This window comes from Bombina bombina, chromosome 3 (genome assembly GCF_027579735.1).
Source record: "Bombina bombina isolate aBomBom1 chromosome 3, aBomBom1.pri, whole genome shotgun sequence".
Classification (NCBI taxonomy): domain Eukaryota; kingdom Metazoa; phylum Chordata; class Amphibia; order Anura; family Bombinatoridae; genus Bombina; species Bombina bombina.
The window spans coordinates 564602819-564620539 of record NC_069501.1 but is presented as its reverse complement, the minus strand read 5'-3'; the positions used below and the strand labels follow the sequence as shown (position 1 = coordinate 564620539).

General features: G+C 39.1%; 1 protein-coding gene across 8 annotated transcripts in view; it reads right to left on the bottom strand.

Moving 5' to 3' along the window:
- The window catches only part of PUM1 (pumilio RNA binding family member 1), a 604766-nt gene that overhangs the window by 267031 nt on the left and 320014 nt on the right, over positions 1-17721 (bottom strand). For all 8 annotated transcript variants that reach the window (XM_053707107.1, XM_053707108.1, XM_053707106.1 and 5 more), the window contains exon 15: positions 7826-8093. In XM_053707107.1, coding sequence (XP_053563082.1) covers positions 7826-8093 — 268 coding nt within the window. The remainder of the gene's footprint in view (positions 1-7825; positions 8094-17721) is intronic.

The following is a 17721-nucleotide window of genomic DNA, read 5'->3' as shown; positions in this document are numbered from 1 at the left end:
ATGTACTGACCCTCTTGGATCATGGGTAAAATGGTTCGAATAGTTTCCATTTTGAATGATGGAACTCTGAGGAATTTGTTTAGGATCTTTAGATCCAAAATTGGTCTGAAGGTTCCCTCTTTTTTGGGAACCACAAACAGATTTGAATAAAACCCCTGTCCTTGTTCCGTCCGCGGAACTGGATGGATCACTCCCATTACAAGGAGGTCTTGCATGCAGCTTAGGAATGCCTCTTTCTTTATCTGGTTTGCAGATAATCTTGAAAGGTGAAATCTCCCTTGTGGGGGAGAAGCTTTGAAGTCCAGAAGATATCCATGAGATATGATCTCCAACGCCCAGGGATCCTGAACATCTCTTGCCCACTGGGCGAAGAGAGAGAGTCTGCCCCCTACTAGATCCGTTGTTGGATAGGGGGCCGCTCCTTCATGCTGTCTTGGAGGCAGCAGCAGGCTTTCTGGCCTGCTTGCCCTTGTTCCAGGACTGGGTAGGTTTCCAGGCCTGCTTAGATTGAGGAAAGGTTCCCTCTTGTTTTGAAGTAGAGGCATTTATTGGAAACATTTTTCTAAATATAGGAGGTGGGGAAAAGGGCACACCGGGTCTATCCCACTACTTACTAATAATTTCTGTAAGCCTTTTAGGTATTGGAAAAACATCAGTACTCACCGGCACTGCATAGTATTTATCCAGCCTACACAATTTCTCTGGCACTGCAAATGTGTCACAGTCATTCAGAGCAGCTAATACCTCCCCAAGTAACACACAGAGGTTCTCAAGCTTAAATTTAAAATTAGAAATCTCTGAATCAGGTCTCCCCGATTCAGAGACGTCACCCACAGACTGAAGCTCTCCGTCCTCAGGTTCTGCATATTGTGACGCAGTATCAGACATGGCTCTTACAGCATCTACGCGCTCTGTATCTCGTCTAACCCCAGAGCTATCGCGCTTGCCTCTCAATTCAGGCAATCTGGCTAATACCTGTGACAGGGTATTTATTCATGATTGCAGCCATGTCCTGCAAAGTAATCGCTATGGGCATCCCTGATGTACTTGGCGCCATATTAGCGTGCGTCCCTCGAGCGGGAGGCGAAGGGTCCGACACGTGGGGAGAGTTAGTCGGCATAACTTCCCCCTCGACAGACCCCTCTGGTGACAATTCTTTTATAGATAAAGACTGATCTTTACTGTTTAAGGTGAAATCAATACATTTAGTACACATTCTCCTATGGGGCTCCACAATGGCTTTTAAACATAATGAACAAGTAGTTTCCTCTGTGTCAGACATGTTTGTACAGACTAGCAATGAGACTAGCAAGCTTGGAAAACACTTTAAACAAAGTTAACAAGCAATATAAAAAAACGTTACTGTGCCTTTAAGAGAAACAAATTTTGGCAAAATTTGAAATAACAGTGAAAAAAGGCAGTTACACTAACAAAGTTTTTACAGTGTATGTAACAAGTTAGCAGAGCATTGCACCCACTTGCAAATGGATGATTAACCCCTTAATACAAAAACAGAATTTATGTTTACCTGATAAATTTCTTTCTCCAACGGTGTGTCCGGTCCACGGCGTCATCCTTACTTGTGGGATATTCTCTTCCCCAACAGGAAATGGCAAAGAGCCCAGCAAAGCTGGTCACATGATCCCTCCTAGGCTCCGCCTACCCCAGTCATTCGACCGACGTTAAGGAGGAATATTTGCATAGGAGAAACCATATGGTACCGTGGTGACTGTAGTTAAAGAAAATAAAATATCAGACCTGATTAAAAAAACCAGGGCGGGCCGTGGACCGGACACACCGTTGGAGAAAGAAATTTATCAGGTAAACATAAATTCTGTTTTCTCCAACATAGGTGTGTCCGGTCCACGGCGTCATCCTTACTTGTGGGAACCAATACCAAAGCTTTAGGACACGGATGAAGGGAGGGAGCAAATCAGGTCACCTAAATGGAAGGCACCACGGCTTGCAAAACCTTTCTCCCAAAAATAGCCTCAGAAGAAGCAAAAGTATCAAACTTGTAAAATTTGGTAAAAGTTAAACACTAAAAAACTCTAAGCCATCTCCGTGGAGATGTTGCCTGTACAACGGCAAAGAGAATGACTGGGGTAGGCGGAGCCTAGGAGGGATCATGTGACCAGCTTTGCTGGGCTCTTTGCCATTTCCTGTTGGGGAAGAGAATATCCCACAAGTAAGGATGACGCCGTGGACCGGACACACCTATGTTGGAGAAAAACAGATTAACAAAACGAAAAATATGTTTTTTAAACAGTCATAACAACTGCCACAGCTCCTACTTTTGAAGCCTTTTGAGCCCATCAGAGATGTCCTATAGCATGCAGGGGACTGCTGAGGGAAGCTGAATGTCACAGTTTGTAATTTTAACTGCACCAACTGTAACTTTTATACTATAACAGAGAAAAGCCTCAGGAAAACTGTTTCTAGCAAAAATAAAGCCAGCCATGTGGAAAACTAGGCCCCAATAAGTTTTATCACCAAAGCATATATAAAAACGATTAAACATGCCAGCAAACATTTTATATTACACTTTTATAAGAGTATGTATCTCTGTTAATAAGCCTGATACCAGTCGCTATTAAATCACTGCATTTAGGCTTAACTTACATTAATCCGGTATCAGCAGCATTTTTCTAGCAAGTTCCATCCCTAGAAATATGTTTACTGCACATACCTTATTGCAGGAAAACCTGCACGCCATTCCCTCTCTGAAGTTACCTCACTCCTCAGAATATGTGAGAACGGCAATGGATCTTAGTTACTTCTGCTAAGATCATAGAAATCACAGGCAGATTCTTCTTCTAATGCTGCCTTTGATAAAACAGTACACTCCGGTACCATTTAAAAATAACAAACTTTTGATTGCAGTTAAGAAACTAACTATAATACACCACTCTCCTCTTACTACGTCCATCTTTGTTGAGAGTTGCAAGAGAATGACTGGGTATGGCAGTTAGGGGAGGAGCTATATAGCAGCTCTGCTGTGGGTGATCCTCTTGCAACTTCCTGTTGGGAAGGAGAATATCCCACAAGTAATGGATGATCCGTGGACTGGATACACTTAACAAGAGAAAAAGTGAGGTTTAAATAAGCGCATATCAACGTAGAATCTAGCACAAACTTACTTCACCACCTCCATGGGAGGCAAAGTTTGTAAAACTGAATTGTGGGTGTGGTGAGGGGTGTATTTATAGGCATTTTAAGGTTTGGGAAACTTTGCCCCTCCTGGTAGGAATGTATATCCCATACGTCACTAGCTCATGGACTCTTGCTAATTACATGAAAGAAATGTTTTTTCATCTTAATCAAGTTAAATCATATTTTGTTTTATTAAATTATATTAAATTTAACAATATTAAATGAAAAATTTAAATCAAATTTAAATCAAATTAAATCAAGTCACTGCTAGGATTCACATTCCAATTATGACAAATGACAATGGATAGGGGTTTGAACTCTAAGATGACTAACACTAGTGACAATGGGTAATTAGGCTATGTAAGCAACAATGGGGAGGATTGTTAGAAAGATCCAACAGAGTTTTTATAATGCTCACTATTTATACCACTCCTTATGCCTCTTAAGAGTTAACAAGTCAATACATTCAAAATTGAACAAAATGATTGCTGCTGAAATAATACTCTCACTTTGGGCATATTTAACATGTATTATTTCGTTATTTTTTTCTTTTGTTTTCCTTCCCTCATACTACTTTATCTGACCGTATTAAGACTATACCATACTATACATATTTACATTTCTCTAAATCATGTTAGACATTTTTTACAGTAGACAGCCAGCTTTAACTTTAGATTAACTTGGTACTATCTCCCATATTTCCCTTCTTCATAATGGTACTTAACCGGAACAGTGTAAGACAAAGATGTGATTTTAACACACAATGTGTATATATTATTAATTATGGTAGGAGGTTGTCTCTAGTTGTTTTTAGCCTATGGGATGTTGTCTCTGGTTTTAAAAACATGGGTGTTTCTGTCAGTACTCACGCTATGACTACGCCATGACAGCCAAAACGCGTCAGTGAGACAGACAATACCACACTATGGCACTCTTTGTACCTGTTTTTTACTTGAAGAAATAAAGGAGCTATGTTTTGATTGCAAGTGAAGAGTCTCCAGGTTCAACTTATTTCATAAATTCATAACAAAAATTAGCCAAACTGATGTTGGTTTTTAATCCCTAGAATATATATGAAGTTAACCTCCAATTTCCACCAAAGTTGGCTAGGGGAAATCTCTTAGAGCTAGAATGTATCTATACAGTTTCTGTACAACAATAAAGGTTTCCACTATCCTGTGTGACAGAGACCTGCCATATGGGTAATGCACTTTATTACTACGCTTTATTTTTATTTATTTATTTTTTATGTATTTTGAATAATTATTAGACAGACCATTTTCCCCTCTGCACCTAATTTGCAATGCAATGTTCAACTGCTACAATATATTATACAACTTTAAAAATAGCTTTATTCTGCAGTTAAACAACACAATGAGCTGGTGCTTTAGTGTAACTGTCTAATTTAAATTTAATTTCAAAATCAGCTGCAGAAACAAAATTCACTACAAAAATCTCTTCTCAGAAAAGTGAAAAAAGTTCTTCCTCTGGGCTCAAAATGAAATATTTTATATTACAATCTTATTGGGTTTCATGCCCATTTAACAGAGAGAGAAGGCTAGTGGCTGCAATAAACTAGCAGTGCTAGCCAGAATAGCAACCTGCTTTTATAGTGTCACCTCCAGAACAGAAGGGAACTTCAGTCTGAGACTTGCACTAAAGAAGTGCAAAATGAGGTGAGTGTATGCTGAGTATTGGAAAGGACTAATTGAAAACCGGTGGCCAAGTTATGAATGTGCTGTCTGCACTGTAAATTACCTTTAAAGGGACAATCTACTCCAGAATTGTTATTGTTTTTAAAGATAGATAATCCCTTTATTACCCATTCCCCAGTTTTGCATAACCAACACTGTTTATATTAATATACTTTTTATCTCTTATTATATCATATATAAGCCTATGCAAACTGTCCCCTTATTTCAGTTCTTATGATAGGCTTTCATTTTAGCCAATCAGTGCCCTCGCAAAAGTAACTCCACGGGCATGAGCACAATGTTATCTACATGGCACACAACTTAATGCCCTCTAGCTGTGAAAAACTATCAAATGCGTTCAGATAAGAGGCGGCCTTCAAGGGCATAAAAATTAGCATATGAGCCTACCTAGGTTTAGCTTTCAACTAAGAGAGCAAAGCAAATTTGTTGATAAAAGAAAATTGGAAGTTGTTTAAAATTAAATGCCCTATCTGAATCATAAAAGTTTAATTTTGACTAGACTGTGCCTTTAACGGATATACAAAAATTCTGCACTAATAGTGAAAGTAAGATTACATTTGTAGGAAAAGGAACAGTCCTTAAATAAGTCTTTCAGCAGTGATTCTTACTTATTGTAGGACTGATAATGAAAAGAAGGGCATAGGAAAAGTACTAAGTACTGTGTGTGTATGTATATATATATATATATATATATATATATATATATATATATATATTTTTTTTTTACAATAGCTGTCCAATCCTTAAAGGGACACTGAACCCAAATTTTTTCTTTTGTGATTCAGATAGAGCATGACATTTTAAGCAACTTTCTAATTTACTCCTATTATCAAATGTTCTTTATTCTCTTGGTATCTTTATTTGAAATGCAAGAATGTAAGTTTAGATGCCGGCCTATTTTTGGTGAACAACCAAGGTTGTCCTTGCTGATTGGTGGATAAATTAATCCACCAATCAAAAACTGCTGTCCAGAGTGGTGAACCAAGAAAAAAGCTTAGATGTATTCTTTTTCCTATAAAGATAGCAAGAGAACGAAGAAAAATTGATAATAGGAGTAAATTAGAAAGTTGCTTAAAATTGCATGCTCTATCTGAATCACAAAAGAAAAATTTTGGGTTCAGTGTCCCTTTAACTTCAGGACAAAACGTATTTTAAAACGTATGTTGGAAGGCTATTTGAATTTAATGAATCAATGTAATAAAGAGGTGCTAGCGAGGTTAAATAAACTATGGTAAGATCATTGCAGTTCACATGATGACACGAAGGGGTGCTGAGTTGCAAGAAAAGTAAAAGTCCAAGAAAGAGCAGCACCACCTAATAAGCAATTCAAGCTTTCTTTATTGGGACATCATGAAGACAAAAAACACGACGTTTCAGTCTATCTGACCTTAATCACATGATTAAGGTCAGATAGACCGAAACGTCGTGTTTTTTGTCTTCATGATGTCCCAATAAAGAAAGCTTGAATTGCTTATTAGGTGGTGCTGCTCTTTCTTGGACTTTTACTTCTACTTGGGGTTTTTTGGCAGGACCCTTAGAGCGTGCACCCGCTTGCAGATAGTGCTGGGCTTCATTGCATTTTTGTTATTTACAAGAAAAGTAGCCAACTGCAATAAACATTTAAACCTGACAGGAGAGATAAGTGGGCAGAAGTACTTAAAATTTACCATTACCAGTGGTTGCTTTAACTCAAAGGGATCAATTTATCAAGCCCTTCTCTCCCCTTTGACTGTAGCTTCGCAAAAGTGAAGCTGCAGTCAGGATTTATCAAGCGGAGGTCATCAGACCACTACTTACCTGCCCTGTTCGCCATAACTACTGTCATGCATGATTGTCTGTGCGTGGTCAGGGTTGCACACAAGCGCAGAGAAAAAGCTTGACAAACAGGGGCGTATATGTCCACCAGATAAATCAAGCCCAAAAAGTAATTAACAATTTTCATGCAATGTTATGATAAATGTGAAAGACTAAAGCAACGTATATACCACCTATTGATGATGATGATTTCTGGGTCAACATCACCCGAATATTTTTTTAAATAATTAAAAGGACAATCTACACCAAAATTGTTATAGTTTAAAAAGATAGATAATATCTTTACTACCCATTCCCCAGCTCTGCAAATACCAACATTGATATATTAATATACTTTATAATATTTAAACCTCTACATTTCTGCTTGTTTCTAACTACAGACAGCCTCTTATTAAAAGAATAGTGAACCCAAATTTTTTCTTTTGTGATTCAGATAGAGCATGCAATTTTAAACAACTTTCTACTTTACTCCTATTATCAATTTTTCTTCGTTCTCTTGCTATCTTTATTTGAAAAAGAAAATCCAAAACACTGGACAGCACTTGTTTATTGGCGGATGAATTTATCCACCAATCAGCAAGAACAACCCAGGTTGTTCACCAAAAATGGGCCGGCATCTAAATTTAAATTCTTGCTTTTCAAATAAAGATAGCAAGAGAATGAAGAGCATATGCTAATAGGAGTAAATTAGAAAGTTGTTTAAAATTGCATGCTCTATCTGAATCACAAAAGAAAAAATTTGGGTTCAGTGTCCCTTTAACTTTTCACAACAAGAGAATGCTAATTCAGGTGTGGCATATAGATAAAATTTTGCTCACTCCCGTGAAGTAGTGCAGGACAGCAATAATTGGCTAAAAAGCAAGTCAATAGATAATAAACAGCCACGGTCAGAAGATGCTTAGATACAAGGTAATCACAGAGGTAAAAAGTATATTAATATAAACAGGTTGGCTGGTGAATGTGTAATAAAGGGATTATTTATCTTTTAAAACAATTTTTTTTGGAGTAGACAAGACAGCCCCTTTAAATAAAAAACAACAGAAGAGAAAAAAAAAGGAATGGAAAATGGATTTATTCTTGCTAGTGAAAGTATAGGGGTTTTGAAAGTTCAAATAAATTCAGATAATCTGAGCATTCCATACCTGGATCCATGCTGATCCTGTGAAAACTCCATGATGTGACCAGCTATTTCCCTCAGTTGCAGGTTAGGGTATCGATTGTTGCGGAAGTCCTCTAGCAGTCGACTTCGCCCTGAAGGCATAACATCAGACATGCCATAGCGCAATCTGGAGGAGGGGAAAAGTGTGCTGCTCGGGCTGAATAGACTTGAAGCACTACTGGCACTGCGGTATTTCGCTTCTGCTCCTGGAGCTGCAGAGATGTAACGCCCACTACCATTTGTCAACCCTCCTGTAGTAGAATATAGCTTTAGTTAACAGGAACAGAACAGAGGGATGCCACTAAAGAAAATGACGACAAAGCAATTATTGCATCACTGTACATCAGTGTCAAAACAGTTACTAGATCAGAAACTAAAATAAATAAAATAAGCTGCACCTTCCAAACTGTGATAAGGGTCATGTATCCCCTGGAGGATACAAAATACAAAATTAATTTAACTGGGATCAATGTAAAAATATAAAATTAATGCTTAACTGATAAATTAGTTTCCTTCTTGGCAGTAAGAGTCCACGAAAACATTCATAACCTATGGGAAATACTTCACCTAAACACCAGGAGGAAGCAGACACACCCCAAACAGAACACTGAAGTATCTCTCCCACTTTCCCTACCCTCTCAGTAGTTCAAGTCGAGTATAAGGAATAGAGAAACACAAGGGCAACAGGTGCCAAGACTGCCGCCACTAAACAAGTTCAGGGCGGATTTGTGGTCTCTCAATACAAAGGAGGAAAATAATTTATCAGGTAAGTGTAAATTATATTTTTCTTCTAATAGCAGTAAGAGTCCACGAAAACATTCATAACCTATGGGAAATCAATAACCAAGCTATGGAGTACACGAATGTTAGTGAGGGAAAGAAGGGAAAGCAGTCCTAATTACTAGGCACCACCGCTTTTAGAACCCTTCTCCCAAAGGATGCCTCTGCTAAGGCAAAAACCTTAAATCTGTAGAGTTTTGTGAAAGTGTGTAAGGAAGACCATGTAGCAGCCTTGCAAATTAGTTCAACTGAAGCCTCATTCTTGAAAACCCATGAAGTAGACACCGCATGGGTAGAATAAGTTGTAATTCGGGATGGAGACTGCTGGCCCATTTCTGTGTAAGCCATAAGAATCAGGCTTCGTAGCCAGACGGAAAGAGTAACAGCTAAGGCCTTCTTCCCCTTGCACTTACCCGAAAACAGGACAAACAAGTAAGATGACCGACGAAAAGCCTTGGTAGAACTAAAGCTCTGAAGACCACAACCAAAATTATGCAAAAACCGGATTGGGACAAAGGCTCAAATGGAACCTGTTGAACACTAAGAACAAGGTTAAGGCTCCATGGGGAGCAACAGGTTTGAAAACAGGTCTAATTATAGCAATAGCCTGAACAAACGAGCCAACTTTTTGTGAAATAGAACTGAAAGGGAAGAAATCTGACCTTTAAGGGTACTGGCCAACAGGCTTTTCTCTAAACCATCCTGAAGAAACTATAAGATACGTAGAATCCTCACTCTATGCCAGGAAAATCCATGCTGTTCACACCAAAAAAGAGGTAAGCCCTCCAGATCTTATGATAAATACATCTAGTAACAGGCTGTAAGAATGTAAGTATCGATCACCTTCTCAGAGGTGTTCAAGCTTAAATCTGAAGGACATAACGTCCGAATCTGTCTGGGGTAATGCACTTCCTGAATCAGACAATCCCCCTTCAGAGCCCTGGGAGGGTACATCGGAGATCGCCATCCAAGAGTCAGAAGTCGCCTGGACCACCTGGTCCGATCTACTACGTTTGCCTTGTAACACTGGCAACTTAAACAGAACTTCTGTAAGAGTATATGACATAACTGCCGCCATTATCCTGTAGAGTAAATGAGGTGGACGCAGTTGACGGCGCCTGAGCGGGTGTTAAAGGCTGTGACGATTGGGGAGAAAGGTGCGGCATACCCTGAGTCTCATCAAGCTGAGAAGCATCCTTAGAGATATTTGCATTAAAGAAAATTTGTTCTTTAAACTGTAGAGCCCTCTCAGTACAGGAGCGACAAAAACTAAGAGGGGGTTACACATTGGCAGCTAAGCACATAGAACAAGTCTGTTCCAGTAGGTCAGCCATGATAAAAAGAAAAACAAGAGCAATATTGGTCGTGTCAGATAATTGAACAAAAAAGTACTGTGCCTTTAAATTTTAAAACAACATAAATTTTCACTGCAAATGTGAAATGATATAAGTTTTTTTACTGCAAAAGTGTAACAAAAAGCAATATGCAGTTGCTATAACCAAATATATTTACATTGTTAGGTTATTATAGTCCTTCCTGTATCGTGACTAAAATGAACCCCTACACCAAACCACAGCTCCTCTGTGGCGCCTATCTCACACCAACAAGATGCCCTCCAAGAACCACTGCCTAAGTCCGTTTGCTGTATCTAGTAAGTTAAACCAAGCGGACCTAGGAAGCAACAGGAGCTCTGTAATACTCCTCCGTGAACGGCCGCATCAGAAGCCAGAACAACAAGTGCGTGGCAATGCGCGCGAACGTAAGCCCCGCTCTTCGTGGGCGGTATAGAGAAAGTAAAAACACTGCATGTAAAAAATCAATGTCGGGTAAAACCGACTTGTATAAAAGTCAATGTGTTCCTCAAACTGTTGCCTCATAAAATAAAGGTATTAAGAACCTTTTTACACAGGATCTTTGTCCCAATCACCAGCGTCAGCCTGTATAAAGAGTGTTACTTTTTCTGACCCCCTAATGAAACCGGGTCACATAAGTACACCAACCCACTGCTTATTATATAGATAGTATAAGAAGGGAAACAGATAGGGAAATAAAACTTCATTTTGCAAGTTAGTTACCCAACTTGTGTTGCAGCAGCTAACGTCCAGTCTGTTCTGAGCTACACTTAACCCAGAAAACAAAGACTGTACATACCGTAGTGCTGATCTGAACCTGTCCCACACGAAGAAGAGGACTCTTTACATCACCTCCTGTAGGTCTGTGGGGACAAATAGGGTCTTATGTGACATCTTATAAGACCATCAGCAGGGCAGCACCAGCATGGGGAGTGAAGTGATAATGTAGAAAAAACTCCTCAGTTCCCATTGCTGAAACATCTGATGCTCCACCCTGAGAAAAATAGTACTCACTGGCACCATTCAAAAATGATAAACTCTTGAATGGAGAATCTAAACTAACACCTCACTTTACCTCTTCCTATCACTAACACAGGCAAAGAGAATGACTGGGGTGGGAGGGAAGGGAGGATATATATATATATATATATATATATATATATATATATATATATATACACACACACACAGCTCTGCTGTGGTGCTCTTAGCCTCCTCCTGCTGACCAGGAGGCGTAATCCCAAAAGTAAGGATGAAATCCGTGGGCTCGTCATATCTTGTAAAAGAAATACAGGCACTGCTATTACCCAGCTCCGCTGGAGAAACTCACCTCACCAGTGACCAGAGATCGAATTCCTCACTAGACAAAAGACTATCCTGTCTGTAAATATTTAGATCTCCTATTGCTGCTAAGGTCTGATCCTCTCAGATCACTGAGTAATAAGAGCAGAAAACAGACTCTCCAGAGGCCGCTATTAACTGCTTGTACCAACAGAGAATACGGGCTACACCGCAACTAACGTGATCGCAAATTAAATTATAAGTGCAACACTAAAAAGCATAGAAAGCGCACAAATATAGAGCTTAAGGGAAAGGAATCATCTATATGAATATTCCTATTGCGGTCTGAATGCTGGAAAAAACTAAGTGCACAACATGTCTCTAAGTGAGAAAAAACCCTTACACCTACTTAAAGGGACAGTCTACACCAGAATTCTTATTGTTTTAAAAGATAGATAATCCCTTTATTACCCATTTCCCAGTTTTGCATAACCAACACAGTTATATTAATATACTTTTAACCTCTGATTATCTTGTATCTAAGCCTCTGCAAACTGCCCCTTTTTTCAGTTCTTTTGACAGACTTGCAGTCTAGCCAATCAGTGCCTGCTCCCAGATAACTTCTCGTGCACGAGCACAGTGTTATCTTTATGAAATACGTGAACTAACACCCTCTAGTGGTGAAAAACTGTTAAAATGCAATCTGAAAGAGGTGGGCTTCAAGGTCTACGAAATTAGCATATGAACCTCCTAGGTTAAGCTTTCAACTAAGAATACCAAGAGAACAAAGCAAAATTGGTGATAAAAGTAATTTGGAAAACTGTTTAAAATGACATGCTCTATCTGAATCATGAAAGTTTATTTTGGCCTAGACTGTCCCTTTAAGAGCCCACTCTGATGCCTCTAAGATATAAATAGCCTCTTAAACAGATCCACTTGGCCATCCTCCTAAAAATAAAGAGCTCCTTTTTTTTTCTTGATCGTTTCCTCATAAAGACAGTCCAGTGCCCTGCCTCTGCTGCCCATAAAATTATCCCCAAATTAAAGAGATATACAGTCTCTTGTAATGTCTATCTGAGGGATTAACCACTTAAGTGCTGGATCCTTCTAACCTAGAAGGCAAAAACACTTACCTGTGCAGAGCAGGTACAGCAACACAGGTATGTAGAAAAAGAAAAGAGTAACCAACCCTGGTTTTCTATATAGGGGTAGCATACATGTTGGAAGTGAAGCAAGACACAGCATAGCCCCAATCCTTGCTTGCAGGGAAAATACCCATTAAAGTATTCAATATCTTCAGACACCATCTTTGCACATCCTCCTGATGTACAATGCATAGAATGATTGGGGGTTTATGGGAAGTGGGTGTGATACTTACAGCTTTGCTGGGGTGTTCTTTGCCGCCTCCTGGTGGCCAGGAGTTAAATTCCCACTAGTAATAAGAATGGATTTGTGGACCCTCCATGCCATTGGAAAGAAAAAGATTACGCTCAACATAGAACAAGCCTTTTTGCACTTCCCAGTAGATGGTCTTTCTAAAGCTCCAATGAAGTTGTACAGCAGTGAAAACCACAATATCACATTTTGGTGTAGTTTTAAACAAAATTAAATATCACCACCAGATGGCCAATATAGCCACTACTTTATAAGATAGCAGATCAGAATATGTAAATACTTGGGAGGAATGGATAATATGGGAAGACAAAAAAAGGATGCAAAATAGACGAAGCCAATGACAAGTATGACAGTACCATCGACATAAGTCGGCGAGTAACCACTCCACTTCTTTGCTTAAACCTACTATTTATCTTCTATCTAACTTCATTATATACCTCTCTTTTCTTTTACTCTTTATCCATTCATTCAACAAGTTTTTCTATTTTCAAAAATAGATCTATGGGTACATTTCTGTATGATATTTTCTAAACATTAAGAAATGTAAGGTGCAATTTAGACTGTATACGCATTATACTGCAATAATAGCTTTTATTTTTATATAGATATAGATCTATTGTCACTTACTCCAGTATTTATGTATTGTTGTATAAATGGAAAAAACTTTAATAAAAATATTTCAAAATAACAAATGAGGGAGTGGAGGAAGTCTCCTCCTGACTAGCTTCTAGCATCATGCTGTGATGAAGGTGATGAGGTTCTATGAACCGTTTGACAGCAAGTCCAGTCAGAGGACCCTGTGCCATTGCTGCAAAGACCGTTTCCCTCATAACAACCTCTGTCTGGAGTTTTTTATGTAAATACAGCCCCAAAAGTGCTTTTGCTGGAGCTGTGAACAACCTCAGGCATCCGGAGTCTTAATAAAAAAAAAAACCTGAGTAATGGAAACCTGCTTGTAATCTACCTTCTCTATTAGGAAACATGCCATGAGAGAGGGACATGTTTTTCACACAAACTTACAAACATCGGTCTTCCAGCCCAGGGGAATTAGTGTAACTTTCACTGTTTGGCCTGACAGTGGATCAAGCATAGAGTAGCTGGAAGAGGCATGGGAATTTCACAGTGACAACCAGAAGCTAGCACATACCAAAACTCTCCCAAGAGAATTACATAGATGAACATCTCCCCAGCTCTCTATTGCATGCACTATCCACATGAGAGCATAAAAACATAATCTTCATGATAAAATTCAAATTTTCAGCAGAGCACCTCTCTCTGCCTACCTCCATGACACAAGGCAAAGAACTACTGAGAGGGCAGGGGAAGTGTTCTGTTTGGGGTGTCTTTGCCTCCTCCTGGGGGCCAGGTTAAATATTTCCTATAGGTTATGAATGTTTTCATGGACTCTCACTGCGATTAGAAGGTAAACATTTTTTTCATAATACATACACATGTTGATGTGCTTAAAGGGACATTATACACTCAGTTTTTCTTTGCGTAAATGTTTTGAAGAAGATTTTTATAGACCATTAAGGTATATATATATTTTTTTTAAATAACATAATTTATGTAAGAACTTACCTGATAAATTCATTTCTTTCATATTGGCAAGAGTCCATGAGCTAGTGACGTATGGGATATACATTCATACCAGGAGGGGCAAAGTTTCCCAAACCTCAAAATGCCTATAAATACACCCCTCACCCACAATTCAGTTTAACGAATAGCCAAGAAGTGGGGTGATAAGAAAGGAGCGAAAGCATCAAACAAGGAATTGGAATAATTGTGCTTTATACAAAAAAATCATAACCACCACAAAAAGGGTGGGCCTCATGGACTCTTGCCAATATGAAATAAATGAATTTATCAGGTAAGTTCTTACATAAATTATGTTTTCTTTCATGTAATTGGCAAGAGTCCATGAGCTAGTGACGTATGGGATAGCAGATACCCAAGATGTGGAACTTCCACGCATGAGTCACTAGAGAGGGAGGGATAAAATAAAGACAGCCAATTCCGCTGAAAAAATAATCCACAACCCAAATCAAAAAAACATAATTTATGTAAGAACTTACCTGATAAATTCATTTCTTTCATATTAGCAAGAGTCCATGAGCTAGTGACGTATGGGATATACATTCCTACCAGGAGGGGCAAAGTTTCCCAAACCTCAAAATGCCTATAAATACACCCCTCACCACACCCACAATTCAGTTTAACGAATAGCCAAGAAGTGGGGTGATAAAAAAGTGCGAAAGCATATAAAATAAGGAATTGGAATAATTGTGCTTTATACAAAATCATAACCACCACAAAAAAAGGGCGGGTCTCATGGACTCTTGCTAATATGAAAGAAATGAATTTATCAGGTAAGTTCTTACATAAATTATGTTTTCTTTCATGTAATTAGCAAGAGTCCATGAGCTAGTGACGTATGGGATAATGATTACCCAAGATGTGGATCTTTCCACACAAGAGTCACTAGAGAGGGAGGGATAAAATAAAGACAGCCAATTCCTGCTGAAAATAATCCACACCCAAAATAAAGTTTAATGAAAAACATAAACGGAAGATTCAAACTGAAACCGCTGCCTGAAGTACTTTTCTACCAAAAACTGCTTCAGAAGAAGAAAATACATCAAAATGGTAGAATTTAGTAAAAGTATGCAAAGAGGACCAAGTTGCTGCTTTGCAAATCTGATCAACCGAAGCTTCATTCCTAAACGCCCAGGAAGTAGAAACTGACCTAGTAGAATGAGCTGTAATCCTCTGAGGCGGAGTTTTACCCGACTCAACATAGGCAAAATGAATTAAAGATTTCAACCAAGATGCCAAAGAAATGGCAGAAGCTTTCTGGCCTTTTCTAGAACCGGAAAAGATAACAAATAGACTAGAAGTCTTTCGGAAAGATTTAGTAGCTTCAACATAATATTTCAAAGCTCTAACAACATCCAAAGAATGCAACGATTTCTCCTTAGAATTCTTAGGATTAGGACATAATGAAGGAACCACAATTTCTCTACTAATGTTGTTGGAATTCGCAACTTTAGGTAAAAATTCAAAAGAAGTTCGCAACACCGCCTTATCCTGATGAAAAATCAGAAAAGGAGACTCACAAGAAAGAGCAGATAATTCAGAAACTCTTCTGGCAGAAGAGATGGCCAAAAGGAACAAAACTTTCCAAGAAAGTAATTTAATGTCCAATGAATGCATAGGTTCAAATGGAGGAGCTTGAAGAGCCCCCAAAACCAAATTCAAACTCCAAGGAGGAGAAATTGACTTAATGACAGGCTTTATACGAACCAAAGCTTGTACAAAACAATGAATATCAGGAAGAATAGCAATCTTTCTGTGAAAAAAAACAGAAAGAGCAGAGATTTGTCCTTTCAAGGAACTTGCAGACAAACCTTTATCCAAACCATCCTGAAGAAACTGTAAAATTCTCGGTATTCTAAAAGAATGCCAAGAAAAATGATGAGAAAGACACCAAGAAATATAAGTCTTCCAGACTCTATAATATATCTCTCGAGATACAGATTTACGAGCCTGTAACATAGTATTAATCACAGAGTCAGAGAAACCTCTTTGACCAAGAATCAAGCGTTCAATCTCCATACCTTTAAATTTAAGGATTTCAGATCCTGATGGAAAAAAGGACCTTGAGACAGAAGGTCTGGTCTTAACGGAAGAGTCCACGGTTGGCAAGAGGCCATCCGGACAAGATCCGCATACCAAAACCTGTGAGGCCATGCCGGAGCTACCAGCAGAACAAACGAGCATTCCTTCAGAATCTTGGAGATTACTCTTGGAAGAAGAACTAGAGGCGGAAAGATATAGGCAGGATGATACTTCCAAGGAAGTGATAATGCATCCACTGCCTCCGCCTGAGGATCCCGGGATCTGGACAGATACCTGGGAAGTTAATTGTTTAGATGAGACGCCATCAGATCTATTTCTGGAAGTTCCCATATTTGAACAATCTGAAGAAATACCTCTGGGTGAAGAGACCATTCGCCCGGATGCAACGTTTGGCGACTGAGATAATCCGCTTCCCAATTGTCTATACCTGGGATATGAACCGCAGAGATTAGACAGGAGCTGGATTCCGCCCAAACCAAAATTCGAGATACTTCTTTCATAGCCAGAGGACTGTGAGTCCCTCCTTGATGATTGATGTATGCCACAGTTGTGACATTGTCTGTCTGAAAACAAATGAACGATTCTCTCTTCAGAAGAGGCCAAAACTGAAGAGCTCTGAAAATTGCACGGAGTTCCAAAATATTGATCGGTAATCTCACCTCCTGAGATTCCCAAACTCCTTGTGCCGTTAGAGATCCCCACACAGCTCCCCAACCTGTGAGACTTGCATCTGTTGAAATTACAGTCCAGGTCGGAAGCACAAAAGAAGCCCCCTGAATTAAACGATGGTGATCTGTCCACCACGTTAGAGAGTATCGAACAATCGGTTTTAAAGATATTAATTGAGATATCTTTGTGTAATCCTTGCACCATTGATTCAGCATACAGAGCTGAAGAGGTCGCATGTGAAAACGAGCAAAGGGGATCGCGTCCGATGCAGCAGTCATAAGACCTAGAATTTCCATGCATAAGGCTACCGAAGGGAATGATTGTGACTGAAGGTTTCGACAAGCTGCAATCAATTTTAGACGTCTCTTGTCTGTTAAAGACAGAGTCATGGACACTGAATCTATCTGGAAACCCAGAAAGGTTACCCTTGTCTGAGGAATCAAAGAACTTTTTGGTAAATTGATCCTCCAACCATGATCTTGAAGAAACAACACAAGTCGATTCGTATGAGATTCTGCTAAATGTAAAGACTGAGCAAGTACCAAGATATCGTCCAAATAAGGAAATACCACAATACCCTGTTCTCTGATTACAGACAGAAGGGCACCGAGAACCTTTGAAAAAATTCTTGGAGCTGTAGCTAGGCCAAACGGTAGAGCCACAAACTGGTAATGCTTGTCCAGAAAAGAGAATCTCAGGAACTGATAATGATCTGGATGAATCGGAATATGCAGATATGCATCCTGTAAATCTATTGTGGACA